The 25,257-nt window shown below is 41.7% G+C and overlaps 1 protein-coding gene across 1 annotated transcript in view; it reads left to right on the top strand.

Annotated features, from left to right (window-relative positions):
* Positions 1 to 372: 372 nt before the first annotated feature.
* GADL1 (glutamate decarboxylase like 1) overlaps positions 373 to 25,257 on the top strand; it is a gene marked incomplete at both ends in the record, with an annotated part of 183,101 nt that continues 158,216 nt past the window's right edge. Inside the window, 3 exons of the mRNA XM_082637717.1 lie at positions 373 to 490; positions 17,508 to 17,680; positions 22,468 to 22,594. Of these exons, the coding sequence (XP_082493843.1) occupies positions 373 to 490; positions 17,508 to 17,680; positions 22,468 to 22,594 (418 nt within the window). The remainder of the gene's footprint in view (positions 491 to 17,507; positions 17,681 to 22,467; positions 22,595 to 25,257) is intronic.

A 25,257-nucleotide genomic window follows, 5' to 3' on the forward strand; every position in this document is an offset into this window, starting at 1 on the left:
CCCAGTTATGTGGGGAGTTTCTTGCCTTTTGGGAAGTCTGAGGTCTTCTGCCAGTGTTCAGTAGGTGTTCTGTAGGAGTTGTTACACACGTAGATGTATTTCTGATGTATTTGTGGGAAAGAAGTTGATCTCCAGGTCTTACTCTTCCACCATCTTGAAGGTCTCCCCCCAAGTCTTTCACTTTAAATCAAAAGATAGAAATGATTAAGCTTAGGAAGGCATGTGAAAAGCCCAGACAGACTAAAAGCTAGGCCTCTTATGCCAAACTGTTAGCCAAGTTCTGAATGCAAAGGAAAAGTTCTTGAAGGAAATTAAAAGTGCTACTCAGTGAACACATGGATGACAAGAAAGAGAAACAGCCTTCTTGCTGATATGGAGAAAGTGGTAGTGGACTGGATAGAAGATCAAGCCAGACACAACATTCCCTTAAGCCAAAGCCACATCCAGAGCCAGGACCTAACTCTCCTTAATTCTGGGAAGGCTGAGAGAGGTAAGGAAGCTGCAGAAGAAAAGGTTGAAGCTAGCAGAGGTTGGTTCATGAGGTTTAAGGAAAGAAGTGTCTCCATAACATCAAAGTGCAAAGTGAAGCAGCAAGTACTGATGTAGAAGCTGCAGCAAGTTCTACTGAAAGTCTAGATAAGATAATTAATAAAAGTGGCTACACTGAATAACAGATTTTCAATGTAGATGAAGCAGCCTTCTATTGGAAGGACTTTTATAGCTAGAGATGAAAAGTCAGTGCCTGACTTCTGAGCTTCAAAGGACAGGCTGACTCTCTTGTTTGGGGCTAATGCAGCTGGTGACTTTACATTGAAACCAATGCTCGTTTACCATTTCAAAATTTACCATTTTGAAAAAGGGCCTTTAGGAATTATGCTGAATCTACCCTGCCTGTGCTCTATAAATGGAACAGGAAAGCCTGTATGCAGCACATCTGTTGGCAACATGGTTTACTGAATGTTTTAAGCCCATGATTGAGATGTATTGCTCAGAAAAAAGGTTCCTTTCAAAATATTACTGCTCATTGACAAGGCACCTAGTTACCCAAGAGCTCTGATGGAGATGTACAAAGAGATTAATGATGTTTTCAGGCCTGCTAACATGACATCCATTCTGCAGCCCATGGATCAAGGAGTCATTTCAACTTTCAAGTCTTATTATTTAAGAAATACATTTAGTAAGGCTATAGATAGGAATTCCTCTGATGGATCTGGGCAAAGTCAATTAAAAACCTTCTGGAAAGGATTCACCATTCTAGATTCCATGAAGAACATTCATGATTCATGGGAAGAGGTCAAAATATCAACATTAACAGGAGTTTGAAAGAAGTTGATTCCGACCCTCATGGGTGACTTTGAGGGATTCAAGACTTCAGTGGAGGAAGTCATTGCAGATGTGGTGGAAACAGCAAGAGAACTAGAATTAGACGTGGAGCCTGAAGATGGAACTGAATTATTGCATCTCATGATAAAACTTAAACAGACGAGGAGTTGCTTCTTATGGTTGAGCAAAGAAATTGGTTTCCTGAGATGGAATCTACTCCTGGTGAAGATGCTTTGAAGCTTGCTGAAATGACAACAAAGGATTTAGAATAACTTTAGTTGAGGATTTGAGAGGTTTGACTCCAATTTGAAAGTAGTTCTACTGTGGGTCAAATGCTATCAAACAGCACTGCATGCTATAGAGAAATCATTCATGAAAGAAAGAGTCAATTGATGTGGCAGACTTCACTGCTGTCTTGTTTTAAGAAACTGCCACAGCCTCCCCAACCTTCAGCAGCCACGGCCCTGATCAGTCAGCAACATCAACATCCAGGCAAGACCCTCCACCAGCAAAAAGATTAGGACTCACTGAAGGCTCAGGTGATGGTTAACATTTTTTAGCAATAAAGTATTTTTAGTTAAGTGGGTTTTTGTTTGTTTGTTTTAGAGATAATGCTATTGCACACTTAACTGTAGCCGTAGCACTGACAAATCTTAAATTTTCACAATTCATTTGTTGCCTCAAATATATTGCTAAATCCTCCCTTTGTTTAGAGTGTAGGGTAAACATGACTTTTATACACACTGGGAAACCAAAAAATTCACATGACTCGCTTTATTTGATATTCGCTTCATTGTGGTTGTCTGGAACTGAACCAGCAATATCTCCAAGGTATGTCAGTACTATATTTTCTCAGTATACCTGAGGGTCATACACGTAATCGTGCTACAAATAGCCTTGAAACAAATGAAATTGGCTGCTTTAGTGACTGCCCTTGACACTGGCACCGTCTTGGGGGAGTGCAGTTGCCAAAGACAAATGTGTGTAAAGCTGGATCTCAGGTCTGCTGATGAAGTGTTCCATGGCATGAGGATTAGTAGATAAGTTCTCCACTTTTTAAAGAAGGGAAAGTAATGGCTGCCGAAAGTCAATCAGTCATATTGTAATTTGAAGCCAAAGTGTTCCTTCATTCATTCATGCCTATGAACTCTATTTAAGCAAAACAGTATAGAGAGGCTTTTGAGATAAAACAGGCTCACCTGCTTATCATCTCCATTAGTTCCTCCCCTGAGCCACTACCATGGAGGTCCTGAAACATTATAGGAATTCACAGTTCTGCAGAGCATTGTTGAGGATTGCTTTTAGAAATGCTGGAATGTGATTTATGGTAATTACATGAATAGGAATTTAATTGAAAAAAGGGCTTTAACCATAGAATCACTGACTGTTAGGGTGACACGTCATCTTGTAGAGCACCATTTAACTGAGAACATCGTTAACCAGAGAGGTTAAAGTACTACTTGGCAGCCACAGAACTATATAGAGCCAGACTTGGGGCAAGAACCCCTACCCCATTCCAAATTCCAGAGTGTTCTTTCTGTGCATATTGTCACAGCAGATAATTAAATGTAAGAAATCAACTCTGCAAAATACTGATTAAATCAGAGTTGGATTTATATTTGTTTCCACCAGCATCTGCCATGTCTTCGTGCAGTGCTAAGAATTTCAGCATCCAGGAGCTTCTTAGTGGGAAGTATTGCAGAGCAACTATCTAAATTACTTGAGGTCTGCAAGCCGTTGTTAAATATTAAAATCTGTTTTGGTGATTTAGCTGTAGCACTGACAAATCTTAAATTCCCACACTCAATTTTTTGCCGCTTAAATGTATTGCTAAATCTTCCCTTTGTTTAAGTTTCCTAGCCAATAAGCCTATTCCCAATTCAGCACTCTAGATGCTGTGTTGTTTGATCTTCTAATACTTTGTATCGACTTACAAAATCAATAGACTTAGTTGGTATTTTGTGACATATCTGTTCTTTCAGATGCTATGTGGGCCAAAAAATACATCCAGGGAACATATTTTCCTCGTATGCATTTTCCTTATGGTATATTCTGCTACGCTATCCGCTCAGTTTTATTTCAGTACCTAGTTTGTATGAAGCAGTGATAGAGGAGAAAGAAAATCTATGAAAAATTGAATTTCCTAATATTTGTCCATGGCCTTATTTTTCAAGTTGATGGCACAACAAAAGAGAATTTTAGAAAGTAATTGTGGAACATACATATGATGACACTTTTGCCCAGAAGTGTTCAATACAATGTGTCAGCTTAGCTTAGTTAATTGTTCTTTTATTGTTTCACCTGTGTTAGTCCAACCTCCCTGGCGAGAGTGGCTGCATGGTTTAGTGGAAAGAAAAGAGACATTGCAATCAATCATAGTTTAAATATCAGCTCTGCTCTTTGCCCTGCCAGCTATGTGACCTGCATAAATTTAATTAAACTCTTGCATCCACATTTCCATATTTGTAGAATTGGGTGCAATACTTGCCTCATAAGGTGCTATGAAGATTTGTATAAAGACATGTAACATAAGTACCTAGTACAGTGTTGGTCTGGTCCATAGGCATTCAAAAAACAGTAGTCATTTGTTTTGATTTGGATTTTCCAGAAGCAGTCAAGGATTGGAGCATAAGTAGTACCTTTGGAAGGTGGTCCCAGGAAGGCCAACAGAGAATACCTTATAAAGCAAGTTATCACTGAGGGTAACTACAGCTTACTTCCACTGGGTAACTAGGAGTGTTAATGAAGAATACACTTCTCAGAGTTATCCCATATGAAGGACAAGAGAGCTGATGTTTACACATTAATTTTTATCACTTGTTGATTGAGGGATGCTGATATGGGTATTAATTTTTCAGAGCTTCTGATTTGCTATGTAAGTGGGCAGAATAGAAAGGCCACAGGCAAAGAGATGAAAGTGCTAGCACTTGGAAATCAGGTAGCTTGCACATGAATGAGACACCCAAAGAACCACCTTACCCAACTTCTGTTAACTATGATTACATTTCCTTATTGAAGACCTTTTTTGTTTTCCTAGATCCCTATACCGTGGTGGGCAGAAGCCACTTCATACCAGCTCATGAGAGTGTCAGATATTCAGAAATATTGTAAGCCGATTTGTAAACTATTGGTACCTTGAAATTAGCTTGATAGGAATACCATACCATTGAAATAGATCTATTAGGATCTATTTTTCTTCAGAAACAATTTTACAGCACACCACTGTTCCCATCCCTTTTCTCCCAGTAGATGGAGAATAGGAATTACATGCATAGGCTTGGGAATCAGATAAATCTGAGGTTGAATCTGAGCTCTGACATATTTTAGCTGTGAAGTCATGGGAAAGTGTCCTAATTTCTCTGAGCCTCAGTGTCCTTGTCTGTAAAATGGGGATGTCTATAACTTGTACAGCTGTGATGAAGATTAAATGCAGTAATAGGTTGTATGTAAGACGCATTGTGGAATAAGGACTTTATTACTGGAATTAAACCTCACACAAATGTAGGAGGAGCTGTGAAAGGAAAATTCCACAAGGGGAAGTTGGAAGTCACAGAAAAGTCACTAACCAGCCATCCTGAAGCACCGTCAAGAATGGACAGGTTAGGGGCTTCCCTGGTGGCGCAGTGGTTGAGAGTCCGCCTGCCAATTCAGGGGACATGGGCTCGTACCCTGGTCCGGGAAGATCCCACATGCCACGGAGCAGCTGGGCCCGTGAGCCATGTCCGCTGAGCCTGCGCGTCCGGAGCCTGTGCTCCGCAATGGGAGAGGCCACAACAGTGAGAGGCCCGCATACCGCAAAAAAAAAAAAAGAATGGACAGGTTAGAGTTTGTGTGGGAATCCATGAATGCTGGCATACACAGTTGCCAAAGTGTGACTGTCCAAGGAGCTAGAGAAAGAAAGTTGTTTCTCTGTGTAGTTGCCATCTCAGGGGAACAAGAACCAAGCATCCAGATGAGAGAAGAGGAGAGTGAGGCGAAGCTCACTGCCACATGTCTGCAACTACCCATCATTGTATGCGACCTCAAAGAATATCAGAGAGACTGGGATGTTTCTTCACTTCTGCCAGAGTGCAGAGCCAAGAGTCACAAAGAATAATGGGTTAGGAAACCATCCCAGAGGGCAGAATCAAACCACATTTAATATATGCAATATACGCCTTGCTAGATTTCAGATCTGCTATGGGTCAGTGCCTGGACCTGGGCCTTTCATTCTTCCCTAGGTGTGTCTGTGGCAGTTATCCTGTTCTTCTCACTGTTTGTGTGTGGTGTCTGATAACTTGCGTTTTAGTTTATGGGTCCCTGGATCAAGAGCAGCTGCAATTTAACAGCCTTGTCTGTCTGTAGACTTGATACAACTCATGAGATCCCAGAATTGAAGTCTGTTTCTATAATGAGATAAGATTTGGGCTGGTCCTGGGACGGAAATGAGCGTATTTTGTAGATGGGAGGAATATGAATAATTTGTGGTCGGGGGTAGACTCTGATAGATTGCAAAGATGGCTTCAAATTCCTTTCTTCCTAGAATGCATACACTTGGCAATGTGATGTTGCCTTCTGTCACCAAGAGGTGAGCTTTTTCCTGTATCTTTGAGTACAATTTTCCTCGTGACTTGCTTTCACCAACAGAGTGTGTCAGAAGTAACAAAAGAAAAAAAAAGTTGTGTGACAACCAATCTGAGATCTCAAGAAGCTTGTCAGCTTTTTCCTTCACTGTTTTCAGACTTGCCATCACCTTCTGAGGAAGACCCAACAAATCTCTTGGATAATGAAAGCCCACAAGGAGAGAGAGGTCCAGCTATCTCAGTCTTCCCAGCTCTGAACTCGGCTCCAAGCCAACATACAAGTTGCTGCAGGTGTGTGAGTTAGCACAGGGAAGACCAGAAAAACTACCCAGACCCAGCCAAGCCACAGGATCATGGGAAATAATACATCCTTGTTGACTTAATCCACTAAGTTTTTGGGTCACTTGTTACACAACTATAGATAACTTACACACCCTCCCAATAAATTATTTTTCTGCTTAACTTGATCAGAGTGGGTTTTAGTTGTTTGTATCTTCACAGGGTTGTTGTGTAGGATAAAGGTGCTACTGTTTGTAAAGGACTTATCAAAACCTGGCACATAGAAGGGCTGAATAAATAGTAGCTATTATTATGTGAAATAGGTTCTAAATACTTATGAGAGGTGTAGTGTGGACAGCCCTTAGAGGATCCAATAGACTTACAGAAGGGAATATGTAAACATCAAACAGTCTGTGTGCCACTGAATCACAGTTCTCTCAAATTCAAAATGAGGACATTTCCCAAATTATCTGTAAGTGCTGTTCAAGCTCTAAGATCCCATGATCCTACATAAAATTGGCCAAAACCCCACCTTGGCACCTATTCTAGATGGCTCTAAACTCATGCCTCATTGGGTCTCAGCTGTAGACCAGCCCAGACCAATGCCTTTATGGTCTTTTATGCAGTGTTCTGTGAGTGCCTCACTTATCAACATAAGAGTAGCAATGAGATGTGTGGGCATCCCCCAGAGCTGCCATGTTTGCCATTTCAGGGGCACCAGCTATAATGTAGTTTATGTGACTGTGTTGGCTCCCACCCAGGTAGGTTAAAATTTTGGAATATTTGCTCTGATTTTATATGGAGGTGAGGCTGAGTCTGTGTAGCATAAAGGATGAGGAGAAAGATGCTGGTGGTTGCCTCACCCTCTTCTCTACTGAGCAATTCATCTCTGAACCCAAGTTTGCATACCCCATTTAGCAATGCATTTGCCCTGCAAGTAAGAGTCCTCCCTCCTTAGAAGGCAGTTTAGACCATCTATTTTCACTTAAAGATGCTTCTTGGAGAGGTCTTATTGCCATCCCAAGCAGCTTCTCTGTATATTCTTTCCAGTCTCATGTAATACACTCCATAAAGAGGTTTTGGTAAGTGATGTTCTCTGCATTTGAGGGTGGCCACGTGTGAATGTCGTAGCACGTGTGTTGAAATACTGAGCTGAGAGTAATTGCCCACTACTGACCTAGAAGATGACCTTCCAAAAGCCCAAGCTAGGAGGCAGTACCCGGGGCACACATGAGCATCACATCAGAGTTAATCAATGGATCATGCAAATGAGGTACCCATTTATAGCATGTATTTAAATTTCAGGTTAAGTGGAATCATTTAAAATCCTGCAGTCAACACTTGAGCAAATTGGTTTTAAAATTATATATTACATTGCAGCACATTGCAATTTAATACATAGTTCCCAGATAATTGCTTATTGCTTTAGGAGTATCAAATATGTGTCCAAATAGTTTAGAGTGGTTGATAAGACATGAGAAACAATATCTCTTTATTCACCTTTTTTTGGAAAAAGGTAGAATATAGTCATTACGAACATGATGTCCAAACTCAGGCTGCCTGGCTTTGAATTCTGGCTCTGTCACTTATAATTCTCTTCATCTCTCTGGCCTCAGTTTTCCTATCTGTAAAATTGAGTTAATGAAGATAATTATTATGAGAATTAAATGAAGTAACACATATAAGGTACCTAGCTCAGTACCTGATCCATTGCAAGTATCCAATAAATGTTAGCTATTGTTATTTTCTAAATGCAATTATATTTTTGTTCCCTTTCTGCCATACTACTACTAGAAAAGCTACTAGAAAAGGTAAAATCACACAGGTGGCTGGAATTGTATTTCTTTTTGGCAGGGCTGTTCTAGACTCTTTTTTTGCTAAGACACTGGCCACAAACATCCTGACTTGTACATAAGTGGAATATTTTTAAAAAGAGAAAAAATGCAATATTTATTTTTTGACAGTAACTGGATGACCTCTAAGTTTTGCAGAACAATAAAAATAGGTGGGAAACTCTGAAGGTACAGAGAATATACTTATTAAGCTGTGTGTAGTTGTCTTTAACTTTCCTTAGTTGGGAATTTCCACAGAAGTCAAGTTATTCAGAATATTAGTTATGGTTCTCTGTTTTCACAGAACACAGAATGACTCTTGCTCACTAGAAGGGGGAGTTGACTGGAAGGATTTGGGAGAACTCACAGAATTCGAGAGAGAGCTAAATAATGAGGCCTTGGAAAAGACAGGAGCCAAGGCAACTCTCGAGATCTGGAATACTTGAGACTTGGAGATACCATGAAAGACGAAAACCATAACTGACAGTGCTGCCGAGACTGTGTCCTGGGGGGAAGAGTGGTTCCAGTTGGGATGCCGATTAGGCCAAAAATTCCCCAAGCAAACAAGCAAACTCAAAATGGACGTTCTCCCTACTCATCCTCAAATCTCAGAAAACACAGGAGTCACTGATAAAGCAACAAGTCAAATGTAATGTTTCACAACTATATGTAGGCAAGAAACTAGATGAAAAGTCAGAGAGGGTACAGAGCCCAGATGGCAGAGGGGGAAATGCCAGCAGAAATGGTGACGCTGGGGGGCAGTGGCCAGTGAAGGAGGGGGCAGACGTGGTGAGAGCAGCTCCTGGGGAGCACGGTGCTGATAAGCGAGATGAAAGGACATCATCCGTAGCCACGTTCTCCAGCCCGGGCTGGAATTTACTATATGTGTATGCCAGTCCAGTTTTCTCATAGAGCCTGGCTGCATTCAAGTCCCTGTAAGCTGAAGTAGTACCCATCAGTTCATAAGGTGTAGAGGGGGGATGATGGCTGGGGGTGGCTTCAGGGACTCCCTTCTAAGAAGCTTGTCCTCTCAGAGAATGGATGGTGTTGATGGACCCGGCTCTTTTGTTAAAGCGCATGCCTTGGTGTTTCCACAGAATCAGAGTCCTTTGACTGACATCCCAGATGCTAACACAACAGGGTCTCATAAAATAACACCCAGGGGAATGGGAACATGTCACCGAAATGTTCTGTGTTCATCCATGCTTTGCAAGAGAGGAGCTGATGTATGGATACACAAAATTACCTTTTCCTATCTTATTCTGTCACCTTTCATCCAAAGATCATTTTAGAACATAGACTTACTGGAGGATAGAAAACTATACTATCCATGTACAGTTGTAGGGCTCATTAGAAAGACACAGGATTCCTGACTTCAAGTTTGCAGTAATAATATTGTAGGCGAGAAGTCAAAATAAATATAACCCCCCATCCTGTCTATTATCTAGTCCATGTCCTCCCTCTCCCTGGCCTGGATTATTGCCATCATGTCTCCCCAACTTGAACTCTTGATTTCCCACCTAAACTCGACACTGGTACCCACTTCATCTTTCTAAAGCACTCCTCTTATCCCATCAGAAGTTCTCAATGGCTCCCTATTGCCTACCAAGTAACATACACATTCCTCAGTCTCCAGTGAGGTTCCTGCAAGATTGGTGCCCATGTCACCACCTCTCAGCAGTCAGTCACTTCTCCCATTTACAGACCCTGCCCCTTGGACAAACAGAAGTACTTGAGGTTTCCTGGACACAGACACACACACACACACACACACACACATTTTTTTGCCTAGTTCAGTTTCCTTTTTGGTTATGAATGTCCTTGCCATAATCTTTGTTTCTACCCCATCATAACCAATTTCTACAAATCAGTCAAAAATCTTGATTCTCCATCCCCACCTTACCACACATTGACCCGACTGCCCTTTTCCAGTGGTCCCTGTATCAGCATAAGGCCCTGTCATCTAAGAGTCTTTTGTCTTCTTGACCCCTTGCACCCACTTCATCAGCAAGTCCTCTTGGCTTTACCACCAAAATTTCCCAGATTGCAACGCTTTTCCTATGTCTTCTGGATCAAAGCCACCATTCTCTGTTGCCTGGACTTCTATAGTAGCCTCCTAAGCAATCTCCCTGTTTCCACATCTGCCCTCAGACAGTCCATCCTCTACAAGGTACCAGAGAAATCTGTTAGAAATGTAAACCACATCATGTTACTCCTTTGTTTAAAATCTTTAAGTGGCCTCCTGTTGCTTTTAGAATAAAACACCTTACCTAACCTGCTCCCCGTCTGTCTTTCCAAAGCTCAGTCTATTCCTCCTTCCCCTTGTCCTCACACTGGGCTACACTGATGTCTTTCTATTCCTTTAAAAGGACAATTTATAGATTATTTGCATTTTTTGTTCCTTCTTTCTGGACTATTTTCATGTCTTTTTACATCTGGAACCTTCTCATTTGCATCTAATCCAAATGTTTCTTCTTCAGAAATACTTTCCCCGATCAGATCTGAAATACCTCCTTATCTTCATCCTATCAAGTCATTCAGGTAATTTCCTTTAGAGCATTTATTAGAGTCTGCAGTTATTTTAATTATTTATCTGTTTGCCTTTTTATTAACTGTCTCTCCCATCAATCCCAAGTAAATGTAAATTTGTGTCTTCTTTTTCATGGCTCAGCTTCCAATGCCTCACACAGTGTTCTGAACATAACAGGCACTAAGTAAGTATTTGCTGAATGGTTGAATGAAGGACCATCTTAAATATCATCTAAGAGGACTTTCCGCTTCTCACAGTCAGAAGCCCTCCTCTGGAATTTCAGTGTGTGCTTTGTCTGACCTCAAGTATCATGCTTTATACCTTCTGGATGGGATTCTAGGTATTCATAAATGTGTCTAATTTTCCTTATTGGACTTTGAGGTCACTGTCTGTGTGTCTGATCCATCTTTGAGTCTCCCACAGTGCCTACCCCAGTGTCTTATGCATAGCAGGTATTCAGTAAATATTTTGGGAAGTATAAATGAAAGAAGTATTAACTCACTGTGTATTTCAACTAAAGAGAGTTTAACCCCCAAAATGAGACTGAGTGATTTAAATTTTCTTTTTTTTTTTGCCTTTGGGTGCCCATCTCTAGCTGACTAAAGTTATGAGCATAGTTTTGCCATTTTCTCCTGTGACTTCATATTTGGGGGCTGTACTGTGGACATGGTTTGGTCTCTAAGTCAGGTCTATGATTCTACCAATCACAGAGCTAGATTCAGACACTCAGTCCCTGTACTTGTTGCTACTGCCCACACCGTCAGAGCTTCTGTGGCCGCTGCTTTGTATTATTGTTATTTCTTAATATTTTTTTATTTCCTATAGTCTTCTTCCTTGTAGACTGCTCTTAGTTACCCTGACATTGGCGTGTTGTTTCTAAGACAACAAAAATGACTTAAAATGGTTGTGAAATTCAAAAGGGATGCAAACAATGTATAAGTCTTACAGGACCAGGTACATTGACTAAATTAGGTGTGCAATTTTTTGAGCTTATAAGAGACACCTGACTTGGAAAACTCCAGAACAGAGGAATGTCTCTTCAACTTTTGTTCAGCTCTATTTTTCTTCTCCCTGGCCCCCTGGATATTGTCTTTGAAGACTTTTAGCAACTTGAGAGCAGAGATTCTGTGTTTTTTAATTTCTGTATTCCCAGGCACCAGGCTGGTGCTTGGTACATGGTAGGCCCTTATTAATTTATTAATTAATACTATCCTCTTTTCCCAAGTTTTGCTTCTCATTCCTATCTTGGACTGGCCTACTGGGCTCTCCAGATCCTGACCCTCAGCTTTCCCTGGGGCCCCAATGTCTTTGGCACAAGTTTTCTGAAGAGTTCCTTGACCTCCCCACCAGATACCTGGATTCACTTTTGATCCATTGTTCCACTTTCCATCCTTTGGAAGCAAGAGTTATTTTCCTAGTGCTGTTTTGCTCTTAACGATTAAAGAATCTCATATGGGAAGCTTGGATCTTATTGGCAGACCTTCTGACAAAGACCTAAGGCTATTGATTCTAAACTTTACCTGGGCCAGCAGTGTAACGTGGGTGCTGGAAGAGAGTTCATGTAGACTTAGCCACAGTAAAGGTCCCCATTCACTGTGTCCTGTACTCTACTCCTGGCAGTTGGCTCTTCAGCTTGCACGTACAGCCACATTCAACCCTCCCAATGACTCAGTGCAATAGGCATGGCTATTTTCTCTGTTGGCCAGATAAGAAATCTGGGTCACATGGAAGTTAAGTAACATGGGTTAAGATCACAGCAACACGGTTAGAATTGGGGCCAAGATCTGCCTGGTTTCAAAGCTTAAGCTTTGGAATCAACTAGGATGCTAATAGAAGCCTTACTAATGGAATCATGATGACCAGAGAAGGGGAAATACCAATTCACTGTATTTTGAGTTGGTGAGGCCACACCTGGGGTATGCCTCATTTTGTAAGATAGAAATAAACTGACCCAGACTAACAACCATGGTCTGTCATATCCATGGAAGAAACTGGAACAGTTTTAACTGGCAAAATAAGAGATTTAGGTGAGAGTTGATAAAGGTCTTCACATGTTTGAATTAGAGTCCCATGGAAGAGAAATTAGACTTGCTTTGTCTACCCATCTAGTGTAAAAGCCTGAAGAAATGACACAAATGCATATTGAGTCACTGCAGGAGAAGCTTTGTGACCACTCCCAGCTGTTTGTCATGGACTTGCTGCTTTAAGATGAGGTTTTAAAATTATAACTTTGTGATGAGGTTTTAAAATTATTATTATTCTTTCTTACTGCAGATATTTAAAGAGAAGACAGGTCTTCCAATTCAGAAGTCTTCTCTGATATCTCAACTTCTCCTATAACCCTAAGCCTTAACCCTAAATGTCTACATTGCTTACATTCAAAACATTTTATTGGTATCCTTCTCATGGCACTTGACACCCTTTATCTTCTATTGCATTATTCAGACTCTGAGGCTCTCAATTACCGAGGACAGGAACTGAGTGTAATTCATCTTGCTGTCATAACTAACTCCCTAACACTGCCTTGCAAACTGTAGATGCCCATAGAGCAGTATCTCATTGCTCCTTTGTAGAACTTCAATATATTATATTATTTACCCCAGTTTCACTACTTACCAGCTCTGTGACCCTGGGCAAGCCAATTAAACCCTCTGTGTCTCAGCTTCCTCAACTATAAAACTGAGTAACTAAGTGGAAATTTTGTGACAATTAAATTTGCTAAATCTATAAAATTTTTAGAACAGAGCCTACCCCACATGTCTTTTATTCTTGTAAATTTTCAGCACCTAACTCCCCAAAGAGACTTTGAGATCCTCAAGGAGATGATCCAATTCCTGTCTTTAGCCCCCACCTGCTGTGTGGCACATGGTAGGTGAATAACACGTTTGTTGAAATGAAAACATAATTATTAAAGGATAAGAGGGAAGCCAGGCGAATGAAGATGTTAAGATTCTGGAAGCATCTTAGAGGTCAACCAGAGCAGTGGTCCCTAAACCCACCTGCAATGTTAGTATATTTCAGTACTGTTAACATAAGTGAGAGTGCAGCCAGCCCAGCACTTTCCTCAGGTTATCTCCTATTTTATAGATGAGGAAACTGAAGCACAGAGAGGATGTATTATTCCAGGATCAAAGAACCTGAGTGACTAGAACTCAGCTCTCCTGTTGTATCAGCCACTGGGTTGGGGAGGGGATTTGGGGGACTGTATGAAAGCGCTAGATAAGATGACCTCCAAGATAACAATACATTCAGCCAGTCATGCCTCAGAGAGTTGCTGAGTGCCTACGAATGCGAACGGCTGAACAGTTTTCTGGAATGTCCAGAAAATTGAGGCATGGATCCCTTCTGTAGGCATTTAGAATCTGGTGCAAGAAATAAAACCTCTACACAGATAACCACAGTGCAAGGTGGAAAGTGACAAGGTGGGAAGTCTGGACAGCTGCCCACCCCATGTGGGCTGAACTGCTTGGCTATTGCCAAAAGTTCAACTCTCTTCATAAGGACAATCCCTTCCCACTGAGCCTTCGTCTTCCCATTCTTCCAGGGGATAACTCACCAGCCACTTTAGAGTTCATTACCTTGGGCATCTGATTACTCTGAGATCTCCCTTTCTACTGTCATTGCTTACTGTCACATGTATTTACTCCTGTTTGTTTATGTATTTAATAGTCTTGACTGCCTACTACTATTAACTTACACTTACTGAGTTAGCTAATATTTCTAACATTTATTGAGTGCCCACTACACACCAGGCATTGTTTTAGGTCTTCATCTGTATTAATTCATTTACTCATATGTCAACGAAAGAGACCACGACTGAATCTCTGAAACAATATTTGAAGCTGAATTTATTGTTTGTTCAGCAAGGCAGAGCTGTGCATCTCTTTAAACAAAACAGAAGTTGAGCTTATATAGATAGGGGTTTGGAAAGTATGGAGTTGAGGAATTGGTGGAAATTCAGAAGTCGGAGTGTTTCAGGATTGACTGGCTTCCACGCTTGGAATTGTGGTTCCTGGAATGAGATTTGTTATGGACTGACCTTCAGAAGTCATATGACTACAAAAAAGGGAAGGAGGGAAAAGAGAGAGTAGGAGTGGCCTTGGTGAAAAGAATGGCTCAGGGAGGAAAGTGAGAGCCTCTCACCAACTGTTTCTTTTGATAACCCGGACTGCAAACTCAGTTTTGCCTTGTTGACCCTGTTCTCCAGGTCCTTCTTGCAGCCCCTGCTGCCCCTTCTCTAGCCCATGAATGGAGTTCCATGTCTGCCCTATTCCTACCAAATGTGTTTCCTCCTCGGTTAGGGCTGGCAACCTGCGATGGCACCTCAGAGGAAGGGACATGATCACTGGATGGTGGAGGGAACCAGGTCCCAGGCTTTTTAAATTTAATAGCCAACAAATGTTTATGGAACTCCTACAAACTGCCAGGCACATTCTGGGTGCTGTGGAACAGACACAAGCTCATGTTCCCATAGAGCAAAACCTCTGTTGCAGAGACAATATTTAAACAAGTAAATTAATAAGAATTGTATGTCACTGCTCTTGAGTCAAATAAAGCAGAGAAAGAAGGTGGGGGAGGGGAGTGGTGCAGTGTGAAATGGGGTCATCGGGGACACCTCTCTGAGAAACTGGTGTTTAAGGAAAGAGTAGAGGAAGAGTGAAGAGGTGAAAGTGGGTGAAACGTGGTGACCTTTGAGGGCAGGAATAAGAGATGAGGTTTGAGTTCCAAGAGATAATGGGGGAGGAGTTCATTTAAAGCCTTAGAGGTCATTATTAGGACTTCGACTTTTAATTTGATGAGTTAAGGGGTCATTGAATGGTTTGAATAGAGGAGTCATCATGTGATCTGCCATCTTTTCAAAGACACGTAGGAGCTACTATGTTGAGAATTATCTACACGGTACATAGGGCAGGGTGGCAGCTGGGGGTTAGTTGGAAGGCTAACCCCAAGTGTTTGATGGTGATAAGGGAGGGGGGAATGAAGAGCAGACAGATTCTGGGTATATTCTTCATGGAACACTCCTCCCATTGAACAATTTCATTATTTACCGCTATCAACTCTAGCAGTTACATGGGAGGTCCTGGGTGTGCATCCCCAGAAGATCACAGTTTGACTGACTGTTCAGTCTCCAGAGGGTCTTCTCCAGTTGGACAAATGTACTGGGGAAAGAGTGACATGATCACATCTGGTAATAGAAATAAAACATATCTATCAAGAAAAGATGCATACTGTATACCCAATTCTATTTAGTTTTTTTAAAGTAGTATCTTCTCCTATATAATTGTTTGAATTATGGGGGATTTCTGTAATTGATGGCTGTGGAGAAACAGACAATTTTAATTTCAATTTCTGTGCTATTCTGGTTTCAAGTGGGTGTTTGACATTTTTTAATGTGTGTGTGTGAGAGAGAGAGAGAGAAACTTTGAGAGGCCTACAGAGTGGTTGCTATTCCCTGGGCAATAAAAACCTGAAATCCTACTAATGAGGTTAGAAAAAAATCGAACTTTTTCCATGTGCTTAATAATAGCACTGCCCACTTACATAACCAGGGTTCCCTGAATAATTGCCCTCTTTTCCAATTGATTTTTACGACCTAAAATTTGGGGAGAGGAAAGTGCCTTTAAGTGTAGAGCATTTCCATCCAAAAGCTCAACTCCAGGGCTTCACCAGTTGTCCTAAACCATGTTAAATACATCTTTTCAAGTGAAAGATAAGTGAAAGTGAAGGATGGAACTGAAATTCATCGTGGGAGCTCTGGATGGTTTACCCTTGAGTGTGAGGATAAAAGATCGATCCTTTGCTACAGATTCTATCTTTCTCAAATTAGGGAATCTTCTGGTGACATTTTTATCTGTCTTCGTGGACACCATTTGAGTTTGCCAGTCATAGAATTAAAGGGTTTAGAAAACCACGGAATTATACCAAGCATGTAACTGCGAGGAGAAGATGGGCTCCAGGGCATAATAACTGTTAATACAGTTAGAACCCTCAATAAGTATAAAAATGTTTGAAATACATACAGACTGTCAGCATATTTAAGGTGTATTTACAAAGAATAAGTGAGGTGCTGTGCTAGCTGAGGCGCTGAAAAATACTTTTAAAAATTGTTTCTGTAAATTTCCACAACTCAGTGAACATGTACATTATAAGGAGGAAAGAGATAGTGATCAGAAAAAGAGAACACAATCGAGTCAGAGCTTGAGGCTGATATTGGTGGAATATCTGGATTAAGTTGCCAGAATTATTTTGGAGGAGGGCTATTTTGGGTAGGCAGTAAACTTTATTCTCAGATATAGATTTCCATATTGACTTTTAACCTTTATTCACTGACTGGCAACTGTCCAGTCCTGAAAATGTCCTGCTCCATCCTTCTGCCTAAATTGCAAGTTTGAAAAGTTTAAAGGTGTTAAGTGTGGGTTTACAGGAATTGTGACACTGCTCACATTCTTTTCTCCTTCTCCCAGTAGGAAATGGCCGAGTGGGTTTAACGAGGGGTTTCATAGACAAGGCAGAAGGGCATTTAATCACAGGCTTAAACCTTAAAGTTAAGAGAAAAGGCATGTTGACATTACTTCTTCTTCTTTAGGAATGACTTATGAAAAGGAAATGTATGGTCATACTTAAATTACAAGAGAGTGTGTGCCCACGAAATAGACATGGGCTTGTGTTTACAAAGATCTTTTTGTACGTGTGTCTGAAAGATGTTTGTATGAGTGAGTAAAATGGGTTGAATTTATGTTGCTTGAGCTCCTCCACGCTCCCTGATGCTAAACAAGATGCTGCAGGAATGGAAAATGGAACTTTCTTTCTTTAACTCTGTCATGCCATTGGGCACCATAAGAAGCTGTCAGCTTCAATGCCTCAAATGTATTAAAAGAAGGTATGCCCTTTGAAGGTGGGACGGTGAGCCATTTCCCCTGTGTTTTGTTCTGTGCTCGAATTAGACTATCTCTCAAACACGGTTTGACTGTGTGCTTCCAGGAGATATCGATCCACAAGAGATGGTTCCCAGCAGGAAGAACACTGTTTTCGTGGATGGAGTCATACTGAATGGCCCCACAACAGATGCAAAAGCAGGAGAAAAATTTGTCGAAGAGGCCTGTAGACTAATAATGGAAAAGGTGGTTTTGAAGGCTACAGACATCAATGAGAAGGTAAATATAAAAACCTATAAGGAACCCTAAGAATGGGAAAGATAGGTTTTAACCAAACCTGTATGGCTAGATGTAAGGGAAATGGGAATCATGCTTTCATTTCCTCTATACCTTTGTTTCAAGGGGATGCCCAGATACCAAAGTTTGTATCTACTCCCCACCCCATCCCCGCCTCCAGAACCCCACCCAGTCTCTGTTTTTCTGGGAGGGTTGACTTTTACTTTGCCACCCAGCATGTGTCAGGAAATTGGCTGAGACCCAGAGTTTAACCAGGTAAGGCTGTGAAGCACAGGATGAAGCTTTCTGCCCCAGATAACAATATAGATTATAAACCACCCAGTGATCTGATTTCTACACTCTCCAAAGCACACTCTGCTTTCCATTTTCTTGTGCATATTCTTTATGTTAGTAGGAAAAACCAAGTAGAAGGTAGAAAAAGTGTGAAAAGTTTAAAAATTTATCTGAGGGTCTTTACCAGGACCTTGTCTGAGCTCAGACTAGAAATCTTGGGTTGTTAAGTCTGACTTCTGACTGGTACCAATGACTGGTTCTAGGTTTCAAATTCAGACTCAAATTCAGATGTAAATTGATATTGGAATTACCACTAATAACATCTATTCTTAACAGTACTTACTACGTGCCAGGTGATATTCTAAAAACTATTCCATACGTATTTGTGTATTTAATCCGTGTGTTTGTGTATTTAATCATTAAAGACCCCTAAGATGCAGGTAGTATTTATTAACTCCATTTTAGAGATGAGGGAAAAAATGTGGCACAAGAGGTCAAGTATGTTGCCCCAAAGCACATGCTAGCAAGTCTCAGAGCTGGTACTAAACTCCAGGCAGGCTGGCTTCAGAGTTTGTGCTTTTTCTTTTTCTTTTTTTTTTTTTGTGTGTGTGTGTGTGTGTTACGCGGGCCTCTTACTGTTGTGGCCTCTCCCGTTGCGGAGCACAGACTCCGGACGCGCAGGCTCAGCAACCAAGGCTCACGGGCCCAGCTGCTCTGCAGCATGTGGGATCGTCCCGGACCAGGGCAAGAACCCGTGTCCCCTGCATAGGCAGGCAGACTCTCAACCACTGTGCCACCAGGGAAGCCCAGAGTTTGTGCTTTTAATGATTCCTCCATACATCTCTTAAAATCTCAAAATTAACCTCTATCACATTGATCACCTTTCATACTGGAATCAGATTATCAGGAAATAGAAGGAGAGATTTTCATTTCAATTTTATCAGGAGAAATAAATGTCATTTAAAAAAATGATTTTGAATGTGAAGTGGTATGCTGAATTTTTGGTAACATGCATTTGGGAAAACTAATAGGAAAATTGGTCGAAATGACCCATGATCTTGGAATGGTTAAATTCAAGGCAAAGTACTTTAGGTGTTTCCTGATATGTACTTATAATTGCATATTTCCTGTTTTCTTTGTACTTGGGGAATATTTTGGACCTGCTTTACTTTGGAGTAAACTACTCCCCTGGAACTTTTTTTATATCGGCCTTTATTCAGTCATTAAATATTAACTGAGTGTTAGCTAAGGGTAAAGCATTACATTTGGGCCTGGGGAATATAAAGAAAAGTAAGAAAAAGGTTCAGCTTTGAAGAGAATTTTAATCTAATTGGGAGAACAAGTTTTTGTTGGGATAGAGAACAGGGGATCCCAATAAGAATGTGATAAATGCTGCGTGATTCGGGCAGACTTTGGGGATTTCACTGAGGAGCAGGCACCTTGAACTTTGATGCAGAGTCTGAAGGTGAAGTAAGGTTTTGATGGACAGAGAAAGTCAGCACAGGTGTGTTGAAGAAAGTGGGAGGTAAATGATAGAGAGTTGTAATAGGATAAGGTATTTAATACACTAAGAGGACCCTTCACCTAGAAAGAAGGGCTCATACAGGGCCCTAATGGGAGGTAGGATGAGAAGGGTAGGCTTAAGATCCTAAGTTGTCCATTAAGCAACCCCAAGCTCATTGCAGTATAGTAGACGTGCATCCATGTGAAGCTGGATTGAAAGTTATGTTGAGGTTGGGAGAGGGAGGTGAGGATTTTATGCTGCTTACTTAGCCTATTTGGTCAAAGATTCAACAAGTCCCCTTTCAAAGGTGACCTGAGGATAGGATGGGTCCCCACACTTAGATGATTATTACTAGTGCCCTCTTTGATAGACACTTTTTCTCAGCCACTTTTTTTGTTTTTAATTGAGCTGTAATTTACATTTAGTCAAGTGTATTCCTTTTGGTGTGCAGTTCTATGAGTTTTGACAAGTCATGTAACCATGAACAGAATTAAGATACAGATTAAGATCCATCACCCCCCATATTTCCCCATGCCCCTCCATAGTCAACCTCTCCCCACACCTCTAGCCCCTGGTAATCACCGATCTGTGTTTGTTTTTTTTTTTTTTTTTTTGTCCTTATGGTTTTTGCCTTTTCCGAAGGTAAGGTAGATGGAATCATATCACAAGTAGCCTTTGGAGTCTTGCTATTTTCTTTCAGAAGAATGTGCTGGAGATTCATCCACATTACATGAACCCATAGTCCTTCCTTTTGATGGGCTCAGCCCATTTGATTTACTTCTGCCCATTATGGTTCTAAGCTGAGAGTTTGATTTCATACCTCTCGCATGACTTGGTATTTCCTCCTGCTTTCCCCAGTCTCCCACATCCTGGTCTTTACTCCCTGGAGGCCCCCCGTCTCTCTCCTCCCCTCCACAGCGAAACTTTTTAAAGATTGTCAATACTGCCCCCCTCCCTCTACTTCCTCACCTCCTACATCCTCACTTCACTCAATCTGGCCTCCACTCCCACCTCCCTCAGTCAGATGCTCTTGCCAAGGACACCTCCTTGTTGATAAATCCCAGGAGCACTTCTCAGGCTTTGTCTAAGTTGGCTTCTCAGCAGGATTTGATAGTGATGAGCATCTTCTCCTTAAAACATTCTTTTTCCTTGTTTTAGTAGCATCAGGATTTGACAGTGATGACCGTCTCCTCCTTCAAGCATCCTTCTTCCTTTGTTTAGTAGCACAAAACTCTTCTGGGATTCTCCCTGCCTCCCTGGCTTGTCCTCCACCTCACAACTGAGCCCCTCTCCCTTTGCCCATTTCTTACGCGTTGGCACCACCCAGGTGAGACCCTGCACCTTCCCCTCTTACTGTAGGTTCCCTCTGAGCTGTGTCACCTGTGTCATCTTATAATGGATGCCTGGAACTCTGTTCCTGATCTTTTACAAGAGCTTCAGACCAACTGCTACACCCCTTTTGGGTGTCCTGAAGGTGCCTTGGACTAAATGTGCCCCCAAATCATCATCCCCACCCCACCCCATCCACCATCAACCCGTGTGCAAGCTGGAAACCTCAGGATGGCCTTTGGCTCATTGCTCTCCCTCATCCTTAATTTGCTACTGCTTTCCGAGTTCTATTGATGGCACATTTTCAAAATCTCCAGATATGCTTCATTCCTAAAGCAGCTAGCCTCTTCCAGACTACTACCTTCTCTTGCCTGGTTTATTAGAATAACCTCTTATTTCCAATTTTATTTGGACTCTCCATATAGCAACCAAAGCTATTGTCTAAAACACAAATATGATCACATAATCCCCCTGTCCAAAGCATAACAGTTTTTTTAGAGCCATGTTCAAACCCTGTAACATGCCACACAAAGCCTGTCACAATCTGAGCCTTGTTTATCTCTTCATTCATTCATTCATTCATTCAGCACATCTTTGTTGATAACCTCTTGTTATGGCAGGCTCTGTTAGTTACTTGGGATCGGTGAGCAAACTGACTGACATGTCTGCTCTCATGGAGACTGTGTAGGATATCATAAATGAATTACGCAGCACGCTGGAAGGTGACAGGTGCTATGGAAGAAGGAAGAGAAGAAACAGTTGGGGGGAATTGCTAGAGATGGGGTAATGTGCAGCCTGAGATTTTAAATAAGGACTCAGGATTGCTGTCATTGAGAAAGTGACATTTGAGAAGGGTCTTGGATGAAGTGAGGAAGTTCGTGATGAGGATATTTGCGGGGGTGGGCATTCCAGGCTGAGGGCAAAGACCCAAAGGTGGGAATGTGCCTGGTCTTTTAAGAAACAGAAAGGAGTCCAGGTTGTGGGGACAGAGTCAGCTGGGAGGAAAGCAGTGCCACCAGGGAAGGAGGTTGTACAGGATCATTTTAGGTCATTATAAGGACTTAGACTTTTACTTTGAAAGAATGAGGAGCCATCAGAGGTGTTTGAGCAGAGGGGTGACCGTGGCTCATATACAAGAGGAGCATTCTGGATTCTGGCTGCCTGGTTGAGAGTAGATTGTATGGGGCCAGGGGACAAGCAGAGAGACAAGTTAGGAGTTATGCCGGGAGCCAAGCTTCACTTCTCCCTCCCTCCCCCAGGCTCTGCATTCAAGCCACACCAATGGACTTCACTCTTCAGAAGGGCTGTGGGTGCCCTTATATCTCAGCTTTGCTTGTGCTGTTCCTCCCACCTAGAAGGCCCCTTGCATGACCCCATCCCTTAATCTTTGCTTGGTTCACCCCACTCTTATTTTATGTCACAACTTAGATATCAGTTCCTCCAGGACGTCTTCCCAAATGTAAGATGGGATCCCTCCTTTGTTCCAACAACATCTGCTTTACCATCATAGCTCTGGTCACAGGGAACTATGGTTGCAGGTTAAATCTCTCTCTCTCCCACTTGTCTGGAAGCTTCTCAAGGGCAGGGGGCCACGCTTCTGACATCCTCTCCACACCTGGCTCTAGCGGGTGCCCAGTTAACCGTGCCATTGCCGAATCTCTAGGTCTGTGAGTGGCGGCCCCCTGAACAGCTGAAACAGCTCCTCGACTTGGAGCTGAGGGACACAGGAGAGCCACACCACCGGCTGTTGGAACTCTGCCAGGACGTCATACGCTACAGCGTCAAGACCAGTAAGAATTTCACTGACTCCCTTGATCCGTGCCTCTAACACGTTCTTCCGTTTTCTTAAGCCTGTATTTACCTCATAGTAAAGGCGACTAGGGCACTGTTTATGGGATGAGAAAGCTGGATCAAAAATAGTGGTTCTGTTGTTTTGACAATGGTCCATCTAATCCGTAAAATAGATTTGTCAAGGCCAAAGATAGACTGATAGAAAAACTGATGGTGTTAGTGGTCATATGTAAATATTATCTGCTCTTCAGCAATCCTCATCCTTCTGATAAGTAGCAGTATCATGACTGCTACTTATCATTTCTTTTGTTGGTCCAAACTGATTAACAGTAATTTTTTTTTTTTTTTTGGTGGTACACGGGCCTCTCACTGCTGTGGCCTCTCCCGTTGCGGAGCACAGGCTCCGGACGCACAGGCCCAGCGGCCATGGCTCACGGGCCCAGCCACTCTGTGGCATGTGGGATCCTCCCGGACCGGGGCACGAACCCGTGTCCCCCGCATCAGCAGGCGGACTCTCAACCACTGCGCCACCAGGGAAGCCCTGATAAACAGTATTTTGATTTTAGAAGTTGTTAAGGGATTTTAAATCGTGATCGCCCAGAATATGGCCCCCCAAAATGTTCAAGAGGGTGACTTTACTATAAACAGGGATAGATTTATTTGTAAAGTACTCTTGGCAGTTGGCAAGTACCAAATTATTTGATCAAATCTAGCAGGATCAAAAGATAAAAACCTTTCAGAAGGTATAAGAAAATGAATGTATGGTGAGTTTTTGCTCTGATAGTTTCACAATAATGCTTAACCACTGTGATCTTTTGTAAATGCAGTAACATGATATTTGTCTTGTGCTTAAGTCCTATTCCAATTGACTGTTAGTATCCTATATACCCAGTGAATAAGTGTCAGAAGTAGAAGAATAACTTTCCAAAATATGCATTTCTCAGTGTTATATAAAGGTAATCTAGTGCTTAAGACCATACAGGCATTATGCTTTGTGAGTTCTGACACTGAACTAAATTTAGTGGAAAGAACATAATAAAATCCTGGCTAAAAATAATTGGTTTATATTCCCTTGGGAAAGTCTGATGTATGTATCAAAAAACCAGTTAGCATTTCAAAAGCAGAGATACATATCTCATTATTACAGTGCATGTCGGAAGTATAGAATGACATTTAATGCAGTAGATTTTTCAGTTTACTGGATACTTTCCATAAAGTTACCATGGAAATCAATCATAAATTAATGCAGAACTAAAAAAAATATCTTATTAAAATTACTTGTAGCAATGTCTGGTTTCCCTTGCCAGATTAGAGGAAGTTTGCCACGTTTTATACGAAAAGACATTTTCTTCTGAGACTCTTGTTTTTCATTGAACTGGTTTTAAGAGAAAAAAACCCCAAAACCAAATGCGGTGAGTTGCAATGAGAGGTCACTAACTAAAATGATTCCCAAATACCCAAATTTAGAAATAGGCCTCCTGCCTCTTTATTCTTTGTCACACTGGGCTTCCTATGATTGAGAATGTCAAGCCAGCCGTTAGCCGGGGGTTTGGTGTGAATATTCACACTGTGTAAAGCCAAGAACCTTTATGAGACCTTTTATGGGAGGGAAAAAAATAGAAAGTTGGAACTGAAGTTTTTCGAGCCTTAAAGGCAACTGCCTTTGAAGTGCATTGAATCAGAAAGTTTATGTAAGCTGCATGATGAGTCACATCTTACTCCATCAACACGATGCCAGTTGCACTATAAAAAATGGTCCAATCTGAAAAATTAAAAGGCCACTCACTGCCAGGAGCCTGAAGTGAACCCTGTTGGTGAGTGAAATGTGTTTAAATTAGGGAAATTAACATCGATATTTTTAGAAGGTAAAGGTAGCAGCAGGCTTTGATATGTGGACAAACTGCTCAAATAATCCATTTCTCAAGGTTCTGGTTTGGGTCTGAGTTGTATTTAAAAAGAAACAGGTAAAGCAGAGCTCTCAAAAGAGTGCTCGAGTTTTGCTTAGAAACATATTGTTCAGTAGACAGGGCTATGAAATGGGTCTTCAACATTTGTTTCCCTTGTACATGACAATATTTTATTTATTTATTTTTAATATTTTTTTTTTTTTTTTTGCGTTACGCGGGCCTCTCACTGTTGTGGCCTCTCCCGTTGTGGAGCACAGGCTCCAGATGCGCAGGCTCCACGGCCATGGCTCATGGGCCCAGCCACTCTGCGGCATGTGGGATCTTCCCGGACCGGGGCACGAACCCATATCCCCTGCATCGGCAGGCGGACTGTCAACCAGTACACCACCAGGGAAGGCCCATGACAATATTTTAAATGCTTTTTTTTAATTGAGGTATAATTTACATTCAGGAAAGTGGAAAACCTCAGGTGCTCAGCTCAGTGAATTTGTACATATCTGCATGTAAGCGACCATCACCCAGAGCAAGATATACACCATTCCTGGGACTCCAGAGGCTCCCTCAAGCCCCTTCCTAATCAATATCTCCTTGCCAAAGGTACCCAGGATTCTAGACAGAGATGTCTCCACAGATCAGCTTTGCCCCATATTGAACGTCATATAAGTGGAATCATGCATTGTATACTCCTTGTATCGAGCTGCTTACATTGTCTGAAGGATTCACTTATGTTATTCTGTGTCGATAGTTTTCTTTCT

The sequence above is a fragment of the Mesoplodon mirus genome (assembly GCF_964341445.2).
Source record: "Mesoplodon mirus genome assembly, chromosome: 12".
Taxonomy (NCBI): domain Eukaryota; kingdom Metazoa; phylum Chordata; class Mammalia; order Artiodactyla; family Ziphiidae; genus Mesoplodon; species Mesoplodon mirus.